Below are 15,112 nucleotides of genomic sequence, written 5' to 3'. Positions count from 1 at the left end.
CTCATATTGAATCACTATTAAGAAAAGAACATATCACTCATCACGATAAAGAAAAAAAAGTGTTTTTACTAAATGGTGTTGTTGAAAATGACAAGTGAATCTCCCGCTTTTCACATCCTCACCAGCTCCCTGCCATGTAATTGTAGATGAGGACTCAGAGTGAAATGATTAAACACAGGCTGCAGTAGAAAAAAGAGGGTGGGGGCTGGGGGAGGGAGGCATAGGTGACCTGTAGACATCCGCTAACTTCCCCGAGAACTCCTGATGTTTGTCGTTGTTGAGGCCGCGGTCTGAACAGAGGCCTCTGGTGGCTGGAATCCAGCTTTTCTGCCTGGCAGCAGTCGAGGCTGGAGGAAGGTGGGGGGTTGAGAATGTAGGGAATGAGGCAAAGATGCTGCCCACCCCGCGAACTCCTCACTTTGTGGTCTCTCTTACCACTAGCCTTAGTGAAGGAGAACAGTGCAGCAGCAGCATCCGAAAAATAACTAAATATCCAGGAGAACACAGACACCAAAACCAAGTCGTTACCATTTTAATGAACCACAGTCTTAATATTAAAAAAAATTCATTGTCTTCCTCACTCAAGAACATATGACTGCCTATCAGATGAACTTGAATGCCAACTTGCAACTGAGAGACATTAGTCTGTCCATTATGTGAACAACACAGTAATACATTTATAATATCATAATAATAAACTTGTTCTGTCTCTATAACCCAACCACGAGGTAACAAAGTGCCTCAGACAACAAACTCAAAGAATGGCAGTCAGTAGAGTGCATACCTCCACCAAGATTTGAATTTAAATGAACTAGATCCAGATTTCTATCTAGATCTGCACCAAATTGCATACACTCATAAATATCAGACTATAAGTAACAAGGAGTCAGGACAAATCCTTGTCAGTGGATGAGCGATGAAAGATCGAGATGGATCAGGTTTTAACAACTGAATCGTCTCCATTACAGAGCAAACTCAAAATTCATTTTTTTTGTCAAACTTATATTTCAAGAGGTCAAAGCTTTCATACTGAACAAACGAATTTAGATTCAGCCTTGTCTTGTTTGTGCTCCACGCTCTGATTCATCGCCTGACTCACCTTGAAACCCTTGAGCTTGAATTTCCATATTTTCTTTGTGACGCATGCCAAGCCTATAAAAAGCTTTTTAATGTCTGACAAAGATCAGAAGATCACAATTACGCCCGCCTTACTCATGCACACATTCAAAGGGACGGCATATTTATCCTGCCACCAGTTTCTGAAGACTTTCAAGGACCCCTCTCTGCTCTTTTAAAGTCAGAATTAAGGTGCCTCTGATTCCAATGCTTGGCACCTGTCTTCACTCTGACACCAAGCCAGAAGCAGCAAAGCCTTGAGAGATGGGAGCAAACCTCTCCCCTTCACACTACATCGACTCCCCTAACACACTCCTCATGCTGCAGCACTTGCGCTTCCTTGCCCCATTCACTTAGTCATTTCCGCACATCTAATGCGGAGGGCATTAGTCTCACAGTAGACTCCATTTAACACGAGGGTTTGCGCTGACACAGAAAGTGGAGATGGGTATAGCGTGTCCTGGATGTGAGTTTCGTTCGGATGTGACTGCGGCGAATCACACACAAAGGGGCAGCTGTGTGGAGGGCAGGCAGACGGCCCGAGGGCAGCGAAACAGTTTGGCTTCCAAACCCTGGCAGAGAGGAAGTGTCCAGGGGAAAGGGCAAGGCACAAATAGAGGAGGGTAATGCAAAGAAGAATATATTCTCCTCTTTCCTGTCTCCTCCATTCTATGGTGGAATTCCTGTTTGGCATTTGTTGGAACATATATCATCCTTGTTTCCTTTGAGCTTTCTTAGATGTGCTATGTTCAGTCAGTTACAACGGCCAATAACCAATGTGAATTTAATATTAACTATTTGGATTTAAAATACTTTCTTTTGTTTTAATAATTCATGTGTTTATTTATGATAAATTGTAAGTTGTACTTGGATGTCTAGAAAGGCACTATAACACAAAATATGTTTGTGTGTATTATTAATAATAATAATATATTAATAAACAAATCTTAATGAAAACTACTAACACAACACATTAAATCATTTAAATTACATTTTTCTGGAAGGTACTATACAGTATAAAGGATGTATAATGAAAAAAAAAGCAAGTATTTGTATCATCAGACTGTTGAGTGTTGTGTTAACTTACAGAATACAATGATATTGGCAAATGCAGTATCAAGACATAAAAAAGACATTATGGCTGCCTTGTCACATGTAGAAAAAGACGTGTGTGTGTCCGTCTAATTATTTGAACAGGAAATTTGCCCTTGTGGGTGGCGAACCTCTCAATAACCCTATTAGTGAAAAGAGGAATGTCCCTGATAAGTCTCTGGTCCACGGAGAGCGTAGCCAGAGCATTAAGGTGATCATGTGTCATGGTGTTCCTCAGTAAAGTCTTGATCCTCTGTCCTCAAGTACAGAAACACCTCCCCTGATTCTGCCTTTGTCCCCAGTGTGGCGATGGGAATCTTGAGAAGATTGTCCGTCTCAGTAATTGTGGCCTGAAGGTTGTTCTCCATGAAAAATCACCACCGAGACCGCTTACTGCTGCACACCTTGAACTTTTGATCATGGCCTTAAGCCTCCATTGAGGTTTTCAAGTGCTGCGTCAGGGAACTTTACACCGCGCTATGGGACGTCCATGAGTGGCATGATCTTGTTAAACAATACCTGGAAAACAGAAAAATCCTCATCCTCGTATTCTCCCAAAGCCCTGAGGTTCTCTGACAGCTGGGGGATCAAAGTTAGAGTCACGCTGCAGGAGTTCCTGCTTGTGCTCGTACCACCTTTATCGGCTCAAATGTGGAGGTTCCGCCTCGTTCTCAAAGTTCCTGGTATTCTACAGGATGTGCCATCACTCCATCAAGCACAAAAAAAACTGGGATAATAACTCAAGCCAAGGTCTGATCCTTGTGATGTCCTGATATTTCCTGTGAGACGGACTTAGACCAATGCACATAGCAGTGGACGAACAACACTTTCTGTAGATATCCCTACGCCTTATGCTGCGTTCCACCTGTGGTTCAACGTATCACAGCCACGTGTTTGAGCCATGAGAGGATAGTGCTTAGCCTCTAAAATGGTTGAGTTGGAATTTGCTTTCTGAATTGGGATGAACTTGGGAAAATAAATTCTTGGACATTGACATAGATGTCAATAGAATTCTCATGGAGGACAAAGAACTATATTTCATTTTATATATCACATATTAATGCTTTTATTTTAAAACAACTGCTCGGGATCCTTATTGGACTTTTTACTTTATTCTAATGCACTTTCTTCAGTCTGAGAGGTAATGTCCAATTCTTCTGCATAGTAAGAATTTTGCTTTTAGTAGAATCTTAAATATATATCAAGCAAGAGGGGGAAATATTCTAGGTTATATGAGGCAGCTGTGCCTGAGGGGGTAGAGCGGTTTGGCAGTTCGATCCTCAGTCTTCCTGAAGTGTCCTTGGGCAAGATACTGAACCCCCCCCCCCCCAAAAAAAATTTGAAATTATATAAATATATTATTATTATAATGTAATATTTGACAGTTTATGTACCTAAACTGTATCATCATAGATCAAACTCGGCCTAGTGATGACGAGGAACTAGATCCTGACCGATAGATCAACCCGGTCAACATGTGCTTATCACAGACAGATTGGCTATTATGTTTCTCAGATCCAAGGAAAGATTAGACTCCTGGAGCTGAAGGGACAATGATAAGAGCTGGATTCATAGAAATGGACGAGACACTTATCCCGCTGTTGTACAAATGTGAAAGTGTCACCCTGAGGAGGACAAGGCTGCGATTTCCAGCAGTGAGATCTTTCCTGTGGCTGATTTTGCACCAGCTTCTGCAGCCACGGTTGATCCTAATTGAGTTTATACTGTGCACAGACCTCTATAACATGCGCCCTTTGTTATTCCATCACTGATCACAGATGTTGGGGCAGTGACACTTTGACCAACAGAGGAATGAACGGAGGAGACGTTTACTAGGTTCATCTCAAGACAAGCACTGGAAACCTCAACAGGACACCTTTAATTAGAGCAGGCTCAGTCCAGTTAAGGGTCAAAGAGCAAATTGACCTCAATTATTACAGAACACAAAGGTTGTTTTCCCCTGCTACTAATTCATCAAGACTTGACACTATAAAAGCATCTTTTGTCGTGGGAACAACGGGTTTTCATTGCCTCCATGCAAAGAGGGACAAGCTTGCCTGTAAAGGAACCAACACATAAAATTCAATGGACAGCAGCCATTTGGCAGCAGAAAAGCGGAACTGTTGTGCCCAACTGATGAATGCCATCTATTGGAGGGCAGAGTTGCCCTTCAAGCTTTTACTAGCAGAGGAAGCTTGTCAGCTGGTCGGCATCTCAGCACCTGCACATATAGAGGACAGGACCTGCAGCCAAACAGTGGAGGTGCCAGAGGACATACCAATGAGGTGCTGACCCTGGAACAGCCAGGTCTGACCAATCTGAGCAGTTCCTGCCAGTGTAGTTGTGGTGGCAGTGGGGTTAGTTAAATTCAGCATTAAATGTAACTATAAATTGAATGCCCTTCAATTTCTTTTATCCATTTGACTGGGCACACAACATGATACTCAACTATCTGAGAACAAGAGGCAGGTTTCAGTGTTACGTAGGTTGGTTAAAGTTTCAGTGAGCAGGACTTATTGTGCTGATCGGTTTATTTACAAGCTATCAACAGATACATGAATGGATAGAGCTGAAAGCAATGTCCATGAGACGTTATGAAGATATTGTACTTGCAATTTAAAAACGTGTCCTAAAATGTAATTTTTAGTTTATTGTGTCAAACTCAATTTGGATTTGGGTTCCCAGCAGCCTATGGGTGATTCAAACAGAAGGTTGCTATGGAGACAGGAAGTGGATGGCTATGAGGCAAGAGCTGAGGGTTAAAGGTAATTTTGTCACTTTCAACTAAAAGAATTGCTCTTTGACATTTACAGTGCATTTTTGATTTGTGTTCCTGTTGCGTTGCTCCTCAGTCCCTCGGTGAGTAGTTGTGGTTGAACTACACATGAGGAAAAGCAGCAAAAGAGACTTAATTCTCCTGCTGACAGACCAATGTGCTAGTTAAACATACAGCAGATACACCAATACAAAGGTACACAATCTGCAGCGTGTGTAGGTGAGTGTACCTGGGACATGCAGGCGCGGGCAGGCAGCACTAAAGAGTAAATGCTGCAGTAAACCTGAACTTGTTTTATCAGGTTCAAGTCTGAGGGTTCAGCGGAGGCCTGCAGCTGATTTGACAAACTGACTTGGCGTTGCTCTTCATCCAGCACTTTATTATTTTACATCAGCAAAGAGCAGAAAAGTCAAATGACGCATGGTGCAGCATTACGTTACCACAACAGCAGCAGTGTGTGGTTATTTGCTCTGCCTGTTAATAATCCCAATATGTCAAGTGTGAGTGGAGGAAAAAAAGCAAATAAAACAATGCAGCCCTGCTGTGCGTCCGAAAATAGCCCGAGATACTTTGACTTCACGTGACCGAGCATAGCTATGATGAGCCATTTCAACTTTGCAGTACTCCTACACCTCGCGAGCAGGTCTTTTGAGCCGGCGTCTGTCAAAGTACCTGTCGTTGAATGTCTCTCTTTGTGATATTTCTCATGAATCTTCATCAAATACGACTTTGAAGTTAGTTGGAGGAGAGATTGTCTGAAAATGTCCTTCCTTTTACAGTTAGATATACATCAATCAAGATCCAGGAAATATAAAACCGAAATTAAAAAAAGAGAGAAAGACTCCCTGATCCACCAAAACTTTATGAGTTCTTTCCTCAGCCATACCTCATCCTTGCTTATCAGTCCAGTCGTTTCTGCGCAATCCTTCTGACTAACAAACAAGCACAACCTCTCTGACAGATATAATTAACGTATGGTTACACATGTGGTAACTGCTGCTACCGATTATCTCCCTACGGTGTCATTATCTATATTTATAATTTGTTGCAGAGCTTCTTATTCTTTCGTTTCCACTGGCTCAGATTCTAGTGTTGTAGAGTTTCATTCTATATTGTGTATTTTGATCATGTGTATTATTACTTGTCTTTGATGGGTGAGCTTGCAAAGACAAATTCTTGAATCTTGACACTTGTCTCGTAGCTCTCATGCCCGCTGCATGCTACAGTGACCCACTGGGAGTTCCTCCAAAGTTTCTCCCCGTCCTGGCAACTGTAGGCCTGTTGTTGAAGAAGGCTGTGGAGGCGGAGGATCCACTGCCCTGCATGTGAACCGAGCAGCTAATTTACTTGCTGTAGATTTTAAAGCCGCCGCATGGAGCTAACAAGTCTCAGCATGGGCTCGTACCAGTAAACCAGCAGAGTGTTAACAATGGTGGAGATAGTAAATATGCACAGTTGATTCTTGGAATACACCATTCCTTCCAGGACACTAGATATAAAGCACACACTTTATGACCCTCCACCTCTGTTCTTGCAGGCTTTCGCCTCTTTGTTCCCCCCCTGTGACACATAAAAACGCAGAAACGATATATGCAGGAGAAAGCTTGTGTTCCCTGCGTCCCTCCTCGCCCTTCCTGGTGGCACTTTGAAATGCCAGCTGCTTTTCCCCGCGTTATCAATCAGGTCTGTTACGTTTGGAGCTGATAAACACTGAGGCCTTCAAGCTGTCAGAGGAATTGTTTAAGTATTCCTGCGCTCAGCGTGGAGAGTAAACATTTTCTTTGACTGATAACGTAAAAAAAAAAAAAAAAATTAAACGCACACACACCAGCAACGTAATCAGGCCAGGAAATGTTAAGACAGTGAAAAAGAAAACAAAACGACAGGGAAACAGTGTGTAGTAATAAAATCACTTGTTCCTTTTCCCTTCACATGCACGTTCACCTCTTGCCACAAACTGATTTGAATCAACTGACACAGAAACCCTTGTGTTGTGTGTAACATGTGCTCCTGTGTCCGACATGCAAGACGCAGACGCACACTCAGGCCTTAAGAGTTAGCAGACTCACCCATTTCCTGGGTCGTCCTCTGGGTCTTTTCACCCCGGTTGCCTCTGCTTTCTGTGAAGACATAGATCAGGAGCCTTCATGAGTCCATGACATACACAACATTTTATATAAAACACCTCATCGGGCAAGATAAAAGAAAAAGAACCCATGTACTCATTTCACATGTAGTAAAGATGCATAAATGCTATTAATGTGTTTTTTCCTAATACAGCTTTTTGTTCAACTTCTGATTGTAAATTTGTGAGGCATAGAAATATGTGTTCAGCATTTTAAAAATAAATTATTTCTGTGGTGAAAAAAATACCGCAGCCACTTTGTCGATATCCCAGGGGCCGCGCTTTTTCTGAAGGCTTCACTTTCTGTGGCTCGGACAATCTTGACGTATTGTAACTTGGGTCTTTTCTTCATGTCTTTGGCTGTTGTTTCTATCACTTAGAATAACAGTTAACTCCCCAAGTTAATTACCGAGGTGTGGGAACATGGTGAGATCGCTGCAACTAAGTCCAAAGGGTCAAGAAGCGTGAGCTATCGCCTCGCTGCACAGAAATACTGTGCGCGCACAACTAGCAGGAAAGTGAGCCCTGATCTGTGACCTGTGATGGATGTTCACCTTTGTCTTCTGCTGCAAATACGTCTGCCTGACCTGGGAGTCTGATTGTCGCACTCCTGTGTCGTCTTTCCTGACTTTGTGTGACTCCTCTTTTAATGATATCAGTGTTCTCATGGCTCCGGCAGAATGTTGTACTGATAACTGGAAACATGATCCAGCAAGATATTGACCAACCAGAACCATTCTTTGGGTTAAAGACTAAGGAATTTAAGTAAATAATATAATTATACAAATATGAATATCCACTCGTTAGTTTTTACATTAACCTGTTCACACACGTTCATATGGTGCATCTATGTGCAGCACTTTCTCTGTCACACTGCTGGCACGGTGGAGATTTAGTATCTTGCCTTTGGCACGTGAAATGGGAGAGAAGGGGATCAAACCGCCGACCCTCTAGTTAATGGACGACCTGCTCTATGCCTCAAGAAAACATTTTTCAGCTTTTTTTTTATTCACACCATCAGCAGGCGCCTACATGCATGGAAAGCCTGAAACTGAAACATCTTACTCCTCTGGGCCATAGAGCATTCACAGCATTGAATGTGGATTAATCTACAGCTGAATATAGTTCCGGAACACATGTGCCACTTCTTTCTGTTTGACTTATGTTTTGATAAAAACTACAGAACCCGCTGTTCCAGGAAATCACTGAGCCTTTTGTTAAAAATAGTTCAAATGTAAATAAAAGTACTTTCCTGAGAAAAACCCATCGATTTTGACAAAGTGACACAATGGTTGTATGGAAATGCAGCACAAACACACAGTAACCTAGCATTGTCATGCAACAATAGTGTAACAAAACCTTAACAACAATGGAAACCACACCTCTGTATTTTATTTATTCAATGTTGTCAGAATCTGTTTGGTCTCAGTGCTGTGTGTGCATTTGTATTTTCCTTATGTCCCGTTATATAAATGTTTCAACACAGTGGCCTTTTGTAACAAATTTAATTTAGATGATTATGATACATCTGGCATTATCCTGTATTTTTAAATATTAACACAGCCCATGAAAAGATCAGGATCATAATGTGTTAACTCATTTCTAAATACCGTGTGGGACAAAATGCATAACATATGAAATATTAAAACATAACTGCTTTCATTCTCATTTTACCTAAGCCCAATGACTCCTGAGAATAGAAATCTTGGTATTTAAAAAAAACGGCTCAGTAATTCTCAGTCTGACAGGAGCAATCTATGGAGTAAACATGGCAGACTAGGCTCTGCAGAAATTTTCAGATAAAAAATTTAAAAAGGCACTTTCTGAGAGAAAAAAAATTAAGGTTCAATGAAATTGCTTGAGCTTTGACAATGAGGTGTCAGCTTTGAGGAGAAGCTGGATGATATAATGTGACCAAGGTACTTTTGTATGGACACACTCTGGGCTGCATGTATGGAGATGATCAAAGTTTGCAAAGCAACAAGTGTGTACGATCACAGAACTTTCCATACCTCCAACAGGAATGTCCCTGTTTCTTTGCCTCGAGGCGACGGAATTACCTTTCTTACCGAGATAACAGATCGATTAAAGGGAATTGAGAGAGGCTGGACCTGAATCTGTCCTGCACAGCCAGAAGGCAAAGCCCTGCAGTCATCTGCCATTAACAAGACCAGACGAGTGTCAATAATTTATCGGATATATCCAGGTTCCGCGGTTCTTGGCTGGGAGTCAGGTGAAATCTTAGTCAAATTGATGAGCTGCAATGAATTTTGCAGACGATGACCAGCCAAAGGCCTGTATCAGTGATATCGTGGTGTTTGGGCACGAGCGGAGCTTTGGTGCAGTAAACAACACCAGCTCCTTTGTCAGACTGAAACTGAAGCACAAAGCCTGGTCACATGGCCGCAGGTGGAGTCTGTCAATACCTCACCAGCATTGTCTTATATGTGTTTATTCACAGAGCAAACCCCCAGCATTTCTGAAAGTCTTTCTTCCCATGGTGCACCTATGAGACTGTCCTCCTGCAAACAGCGAGCTAATACGGTGGCCATGTCAGCAGCACATAGTTGCATTTTATTGCTAAACGACCTGACATTGTGTATAAAGTGATAATTAACTGTTTAGTTATCATATGTTATTTATTTTATCCATGATCACTTATTTATCAATGTAACCATGACAACAGATGTCCTCTAACCTGAAGGAAGTACTTATTTTAGTCACAAGCCACAATCTTTCCCCAAACCTAACCACATAGTTTGTGTGCACCCTAACCAAACCATGACCAGGATCAACCTTGACCACGTGTATTGTTACTATCGCAACAAAGGTCCAGTGCACCCGACACTGGTACGCTCCTGTTGGTTTTATTTGAAGCTATCGGGACACGCAATCTCTAAGGCTGTTAAAATTGAAGGACTCGTGAAATAAATTGGTGTTGACCTGAGGCCTGTACTATGAAGAGGGATTTATGGACATCAAGGTGACTTCAGGTTTAATCCTGGGTTTTCAGTGTTATTGCCATAATTCATGGTTAACTGCTGACCAGTCAAACCATAATCATCGATCTAACAAATCCTGACTAGACTTTATAATAAAGTGGCAAAGAATACATCACAACAGATGACTACATTCACTCCATGTGTCAACTCTGTTTTTTAAACAGAGCTTCTAATAACCAGGGGGGGAATTTATCACACTTAATTCATATTTCACAACAATCAAAGCTTCATTTCAATTTACCAAAGCAATGATCAGAATTGCCCCTCATAACATATGAAGTACTGTATTCATGGTTTTGACAATGTTGCTCGTAACAATTGTGCCTCGTTCACATAAAATAGGAAAATTAAACCTGTTGAAAAAAGCAGCTTCATAGTACATGGTCGTCCTCTGGGGCCGATGTTTGGTTCAGTGAAGCCAGATAATGAAAAGATGGACATATTGAATTTGTTTCATACAGCCCCTGGTTGTATAGGTAAACGAAGCACCTTCATTGTTATTGTCCCGTGTTCTTTAAATGACCATTATCAGTTTAACATGTACTTATACCTCCAATATAATAAAATCCTTATTATGTCCTCAAATAAAAATGTTGCCACATATCAAAAAAGACCAAATGTCAGTATTGGTTTCAGCCTCTCTTCAGTGCACGTCATTGCTTTCACCAGTCTGGTCTCACAATTATTGCATTAAATTACCTTTAAATCTGTAAAACCTTCTACTTTGCTCATCAAATAAAGGCAACTATCAGGTTATGTCAAGCCAGGACAGGTGATGAATAGGAACCCTCCAATTTTAAAGAAGCTAAGTATCCTAGGATACAACAAAAAGATGTTTTGTGATGATGTTCATTAGCAGCTCTTCATCGTGACACATGACATTGTTGGCTCGCCAATCAGTGCACTGTAATCCCAGTTCTCCTTTTGGGATCCTGCATTTTTAATGTGCAGGTTTAATGGTCTGAAAGACAACACCCTGTTCAATTAATCATCATCGTGTTTAATACGTCTGAGCAGGGAGATACCGCTTGTCTGCAGGAGCCCAGAATTCTTAGAGATCAGAGGGAGCCTGCCATAAATCTATAAAACGTCCTGACCGACTGAAACAAAGGTTTACCAGATTCCCTCTTTTTCTTTGCAGTGTTGGTTTCATCAAACTACTCATAGGTCATATTCTTAAAAAGGCAATTAAAATAAAATAGCAACTGGAAACTTGATATTCTATATTAAAAATCATTTCACAACAAGGTCTGCAAAGAAAAAGGTCAAAGAAGGTCATTTGGAACTGCTTTCGTAAAAAATGTTCTCGTCAGCTGTCCCTCTCAGCAGGATCACCTTGAAGAACCACTCGATAAGTGACTATTACAAGAAGATTGATGGGGCCTTCTTCTGATGTGCCACTGCTGTGGTGGAGGTTTGGTTAGGTTTAGGATGAAAAATGACTTGTCAGGGTAAAGAAGGGTTTGTGGTTTGGACCAGAAAAAAACTTTGCTAAGGTTAGAAAAACCTTCTGGTTAAAATATATTCTTTTCTAAATGTGAAAATACTATGAGTAACACTAAATTATGGAGTTAGACCATGAAAGGCAGTTTTGTCATATGTTTTCATGTTGTTTTTTTTGGCATTGACGAAATGGTTCAATGACTCGGGCTATATCCAGACTACTACGTTTTAGTTTTTGACACACATCATCGTTGCTACATTTAAGCCTGGCGTCCACACTTCTTTCAAATGTCTACGAGTTGCACATACCCAGTGTACGCGAAAGGCCAGGATGTAAAATGAATCCCCACTAAATCCAAGTGTTTTCTTTTTTTTTTCATTTTGATGCTTAAAGCTAGGGTTGGTAATCCTGGAACAAGCAGGAGCAGACTTCACTGACAAAAATGCAACTGATACATCCCAACCCTCTACGCCCACACGAACGTGCACTGAACTGCAAGAAGCCTACTTCATGTGACTCACTCACTAACTTCTGAGTGAGTGTTATTACCAAACCCCCCTTTAACGTAGTAATAACTGAGCCTCCCAGCCAGTTCGGTTAAAACAAACTCAAATCTGCTTAACTTGTAATGTTCGTTCATTTGGGTTATTTCAAACGCTGTCAATCGAACCCTTATGTGGACCAATCAACCGAACGGCGGCCACCTTAAAATGTTTAGGCTTGTTCTCAGCTCCTTCAGTTGACACACCCCTGGCGTCTGTAAATAAAGGCTCCTGTATGTTGTATTTCTCGCTTTTGAAACCTAATTTGATAAACTCTGCAATTTCTTAATAATCCAAATTTGGCTTGGCTGGTTAATAACACATTTCCACATGCATTTCACGTGCAGCAGCATGAACGGCTGCAAAGTGCCACTGTCGGACAGTGTAAGCCTTTATTTCCATTCGTACGATTCATCAGGTTGGGACTGCGTGCTTTTTGTTCTGCCTTTGAGTGTGGCCATTCAGAACAGGTCAGAGCCCACTCTGTAGGACTGTGTTTGTTTTAGGCAGACTGAGGTTCATCAATCCATCCACCTCCGCACCCTAATGGAAGTAACGACGCAACTGTCATGCCTTGTCAGGAGGTTCTTTCTAAACAAGCAACCAATCCTGCGACCGTCTGGCGAGGACGACCTCAGAGTTTGGTGAGAATTCGAGTTGTTCTCGCAGTAAAAAGGTCAGTAATATCCCATCGAGGTGTGCAGTAAAATCCTTTCTTCTTACAAGCTACTGCGATATCTGTCAGAGATTGCCGCGGTGAATGATATGGGAAGGGGAAATGAACTTTTAAAGAGTATACGTTAAAGGTGTGGGCTGACCCTGGAGCCCTTTCATCTGAACAGACCGATACCGTCAGTGTTTATTATAACAGTGTCAGATGAGATTCGACTGGATTATGGCGAGAGCAGAGTGGTTCACTTTTCAAAGAAGTGCTGAGAATGTTTACAGTGGTTCGCCGCGGCGAGGGAGCACTAAGGCTGCTGTCAGCGTGAGCCTATCACAGCTTTATCTGTCTCATGAATGAAGACACTGGGGGACTGGTAACGGAAAGCCAAAGGTATGGTGGGATATCGCTGTAAAATGTCAGAGCTTTGCTCTGGATCAGTGTTCCTTTGCCACTTTAACCTTTTTTCATCCATCACCTTTATCTCTAATGCACGCTGTCTCCCTCTTGCTGTGGAGATGTGTACACAAGTGTGTGAAGGTGCAGCTGAGTTATGGCTGCGTGTGTGCATCTGCACAGACGCGCAAATACGTCGGCATGTCTCTGTTTTCATATGTTTGCAGTTGCGTTTTCACAGCCGAAGTGAGTGAGTTATGATGCTCTGTTGGCTGCACATGCACAAAACTCCACATGGATCAATTAGAGACTTTCTCTTGGCCGTTTCTTTTATACTTGTAATAAACGTGAGAAGATCTTTTTTCACCAATCAGTGATCCAACATGAACCTAGGTCAGGGTTAGGTCTCAGTAATGTTTGTGCCTTTTTAATGTAAGTGCCAAGATACCTGACTTTCAGCAAATAGAACTTTTTAGAAGAATATATAGACGTGTTCTTCTTTATAATTGTTTTCTTCTATTTAACAAAAGTAGCCGAATACTAAATGAAATTTGAACAGAAGAATGAAACGCTTTAACAAATCAAAAACTGTCGGATCAAAGAATAAGTAAACATGTCTACAAATGTCCAGACATTCCATGCCAGCCGGAGCTGGAGCCGATAAATACCCGTGACTACAGCAGAGTCATTTGACCTGGGAATGAATGCTGATTGTAGTGTTTCCCACCCAAGACAAAAGCCAGATGTGTATGGGTGGGTGTTAGTGTTTTTTTTTTGTGTCCAGTGTGAAAGATGCTTTAGTGATTGTGTTGTTCACCACAGCTCTTATCTATGTTACGTCACAAGGAATGGTAACGTTTGCAGCTCATGCAAAGTGCTAACCAAAAATCATAGCATGAAAAGTTAAAGGTTCAGTGTGTAGGATTTCCGGGCATATAGTGGAATAAAACCCCCATGCCTGAACCTTCCTCTAAAACAATTTTCAGAAAATGAACACATGAAAAAACACATGGAGAACGCAGCGGGAGATTCTCTGCTCGGATGCGTTCAGGCGAGGGGTGGAGCAGGAAGGCAGGACGTAACATTTTCATTCTGCACGGGTTTTGTTCACAGCACATCAACACCGGCATCGGCCTTTATCGCCACAAACTCTCTTGACATCTTCGTTGGTGCTTTCTACTTGTATGGCACCACTTTTTCATCCTGACATGTTTGTATTCTTTTAGTTTTTGCATCTGTCACGTGTTAAAAACGTCATCGACGGAAATCAGCGATTGAGAGCAGCTCAAGTGTGTATAGTCAACTTCAGATAATAAAAAGTATATTTAAAAAAGTAGAGCCAGTGGTTGGTTTGTCTGTTCTGGGCTAGAAACATGGTGGTGCAACATGCAGACTCTGCAGAGGAGGGCCCACTCCCTATGTTGATATAAAGGGCTCATACTTAAATAACAAAAATGTAATAAATGAATAATTATGCAGTAATGAAAACATAAATATGAATAATAGATTCAATGTTATAGATCCCCCTAAAACCTATACACTGGACCTTAAATGACTTTCAATCAAATAACAACTGCTGCAATAAATCTGAATGAAATGGTAGATATCAAAGTTGCTTTAACAGTTAATAGTCCCCACACGTCTCCACTCAAAAAGCCATATGTTGGCTATTGGGGACGTAATGAATGTCCTCCAAAGTGAGTGGTGGAGTCTGTGTGTCATTCACGTTCTGAGGCTCCTCACCTTCTGCGCTGCCTTGGAAGGGCCCTTGTTCTTACTTCCTTTGGGACGGCCCCTTGGTCGCTTGGGGACAGGCTCTCCACTTGGCTCCTGAAAGGGAGGGAGGACATGACATGGGTGTCAAGGATGGGAAACAAAGCCTTGAACTCCCCCCTTTGGCCACTGCATGTTGTGGGGACGCACTGTAAATCTGTTTACACAGCCACAGCATGGGG

The 15,112-nt window shown here is 41.8% G+C and overlaps 1 protein-coding gene and 1 long non-coding RNA gene across 2 annotated transcripts in view; one reads left to right on the top strand and one right to left on the bottom strand.

The window, feature by feature from the left end:
- LOC109637440 (uncharacterized) overlaps positions 1 to 15,112 on the top strand; it is a 29,030-nt gene that overhangs the window by 7,106 nt on the left and 6,812 nt on the right. The gene's annotated exons all lie outside the window — the stretch shown is intronic.
- The window catches only part of hmga2 (high mobility group AT-hook 2), a 37,310-nt gene that overhangs the window by 20,830 nt on the left and 1,368 nt on the right, over positions 1 to 15,112 (bottom strand). The window contains exons 2-3 of the mRNA XM_020099789.2: positions 14,901 to 14,987; positions 7,054 to 7,104 (exon numbers count right to left, since the gene is read on the bottom strand). Coding sequence (XP_019955348.2) covers positions 7,054 to 7,104; positions 14,901 to 14,987 — 138 coding nt within the window. The remainder of the gene's footprint in view (positions 1 to 7,053; positions 7,105 to 14,900; positions 14,988 to 15,112) is intronic.

The sequence above is a fragment of the Paralichthys olivaceus genome, chromosome 23 (genome assembly GCF_024713975.1).
Source record: "Paralichthys olivaceus isolate ysfri-2021 chromosome 23, ASM2471397v2, whole genome shotgun sequence".
Classification (NCBI taxonomy): domain Eukaryota; kingdom Metazoa; phylum Chordata; class Actinopteri; order Pleuronectiformes; family Paralichthyidae; genus Paralichthys; species Paralichthys olivaceus.
Note: the sequence above shows the minus strand (reverse complement) of the source record. Positions and strands in the feature narration are given on the sequence as shown.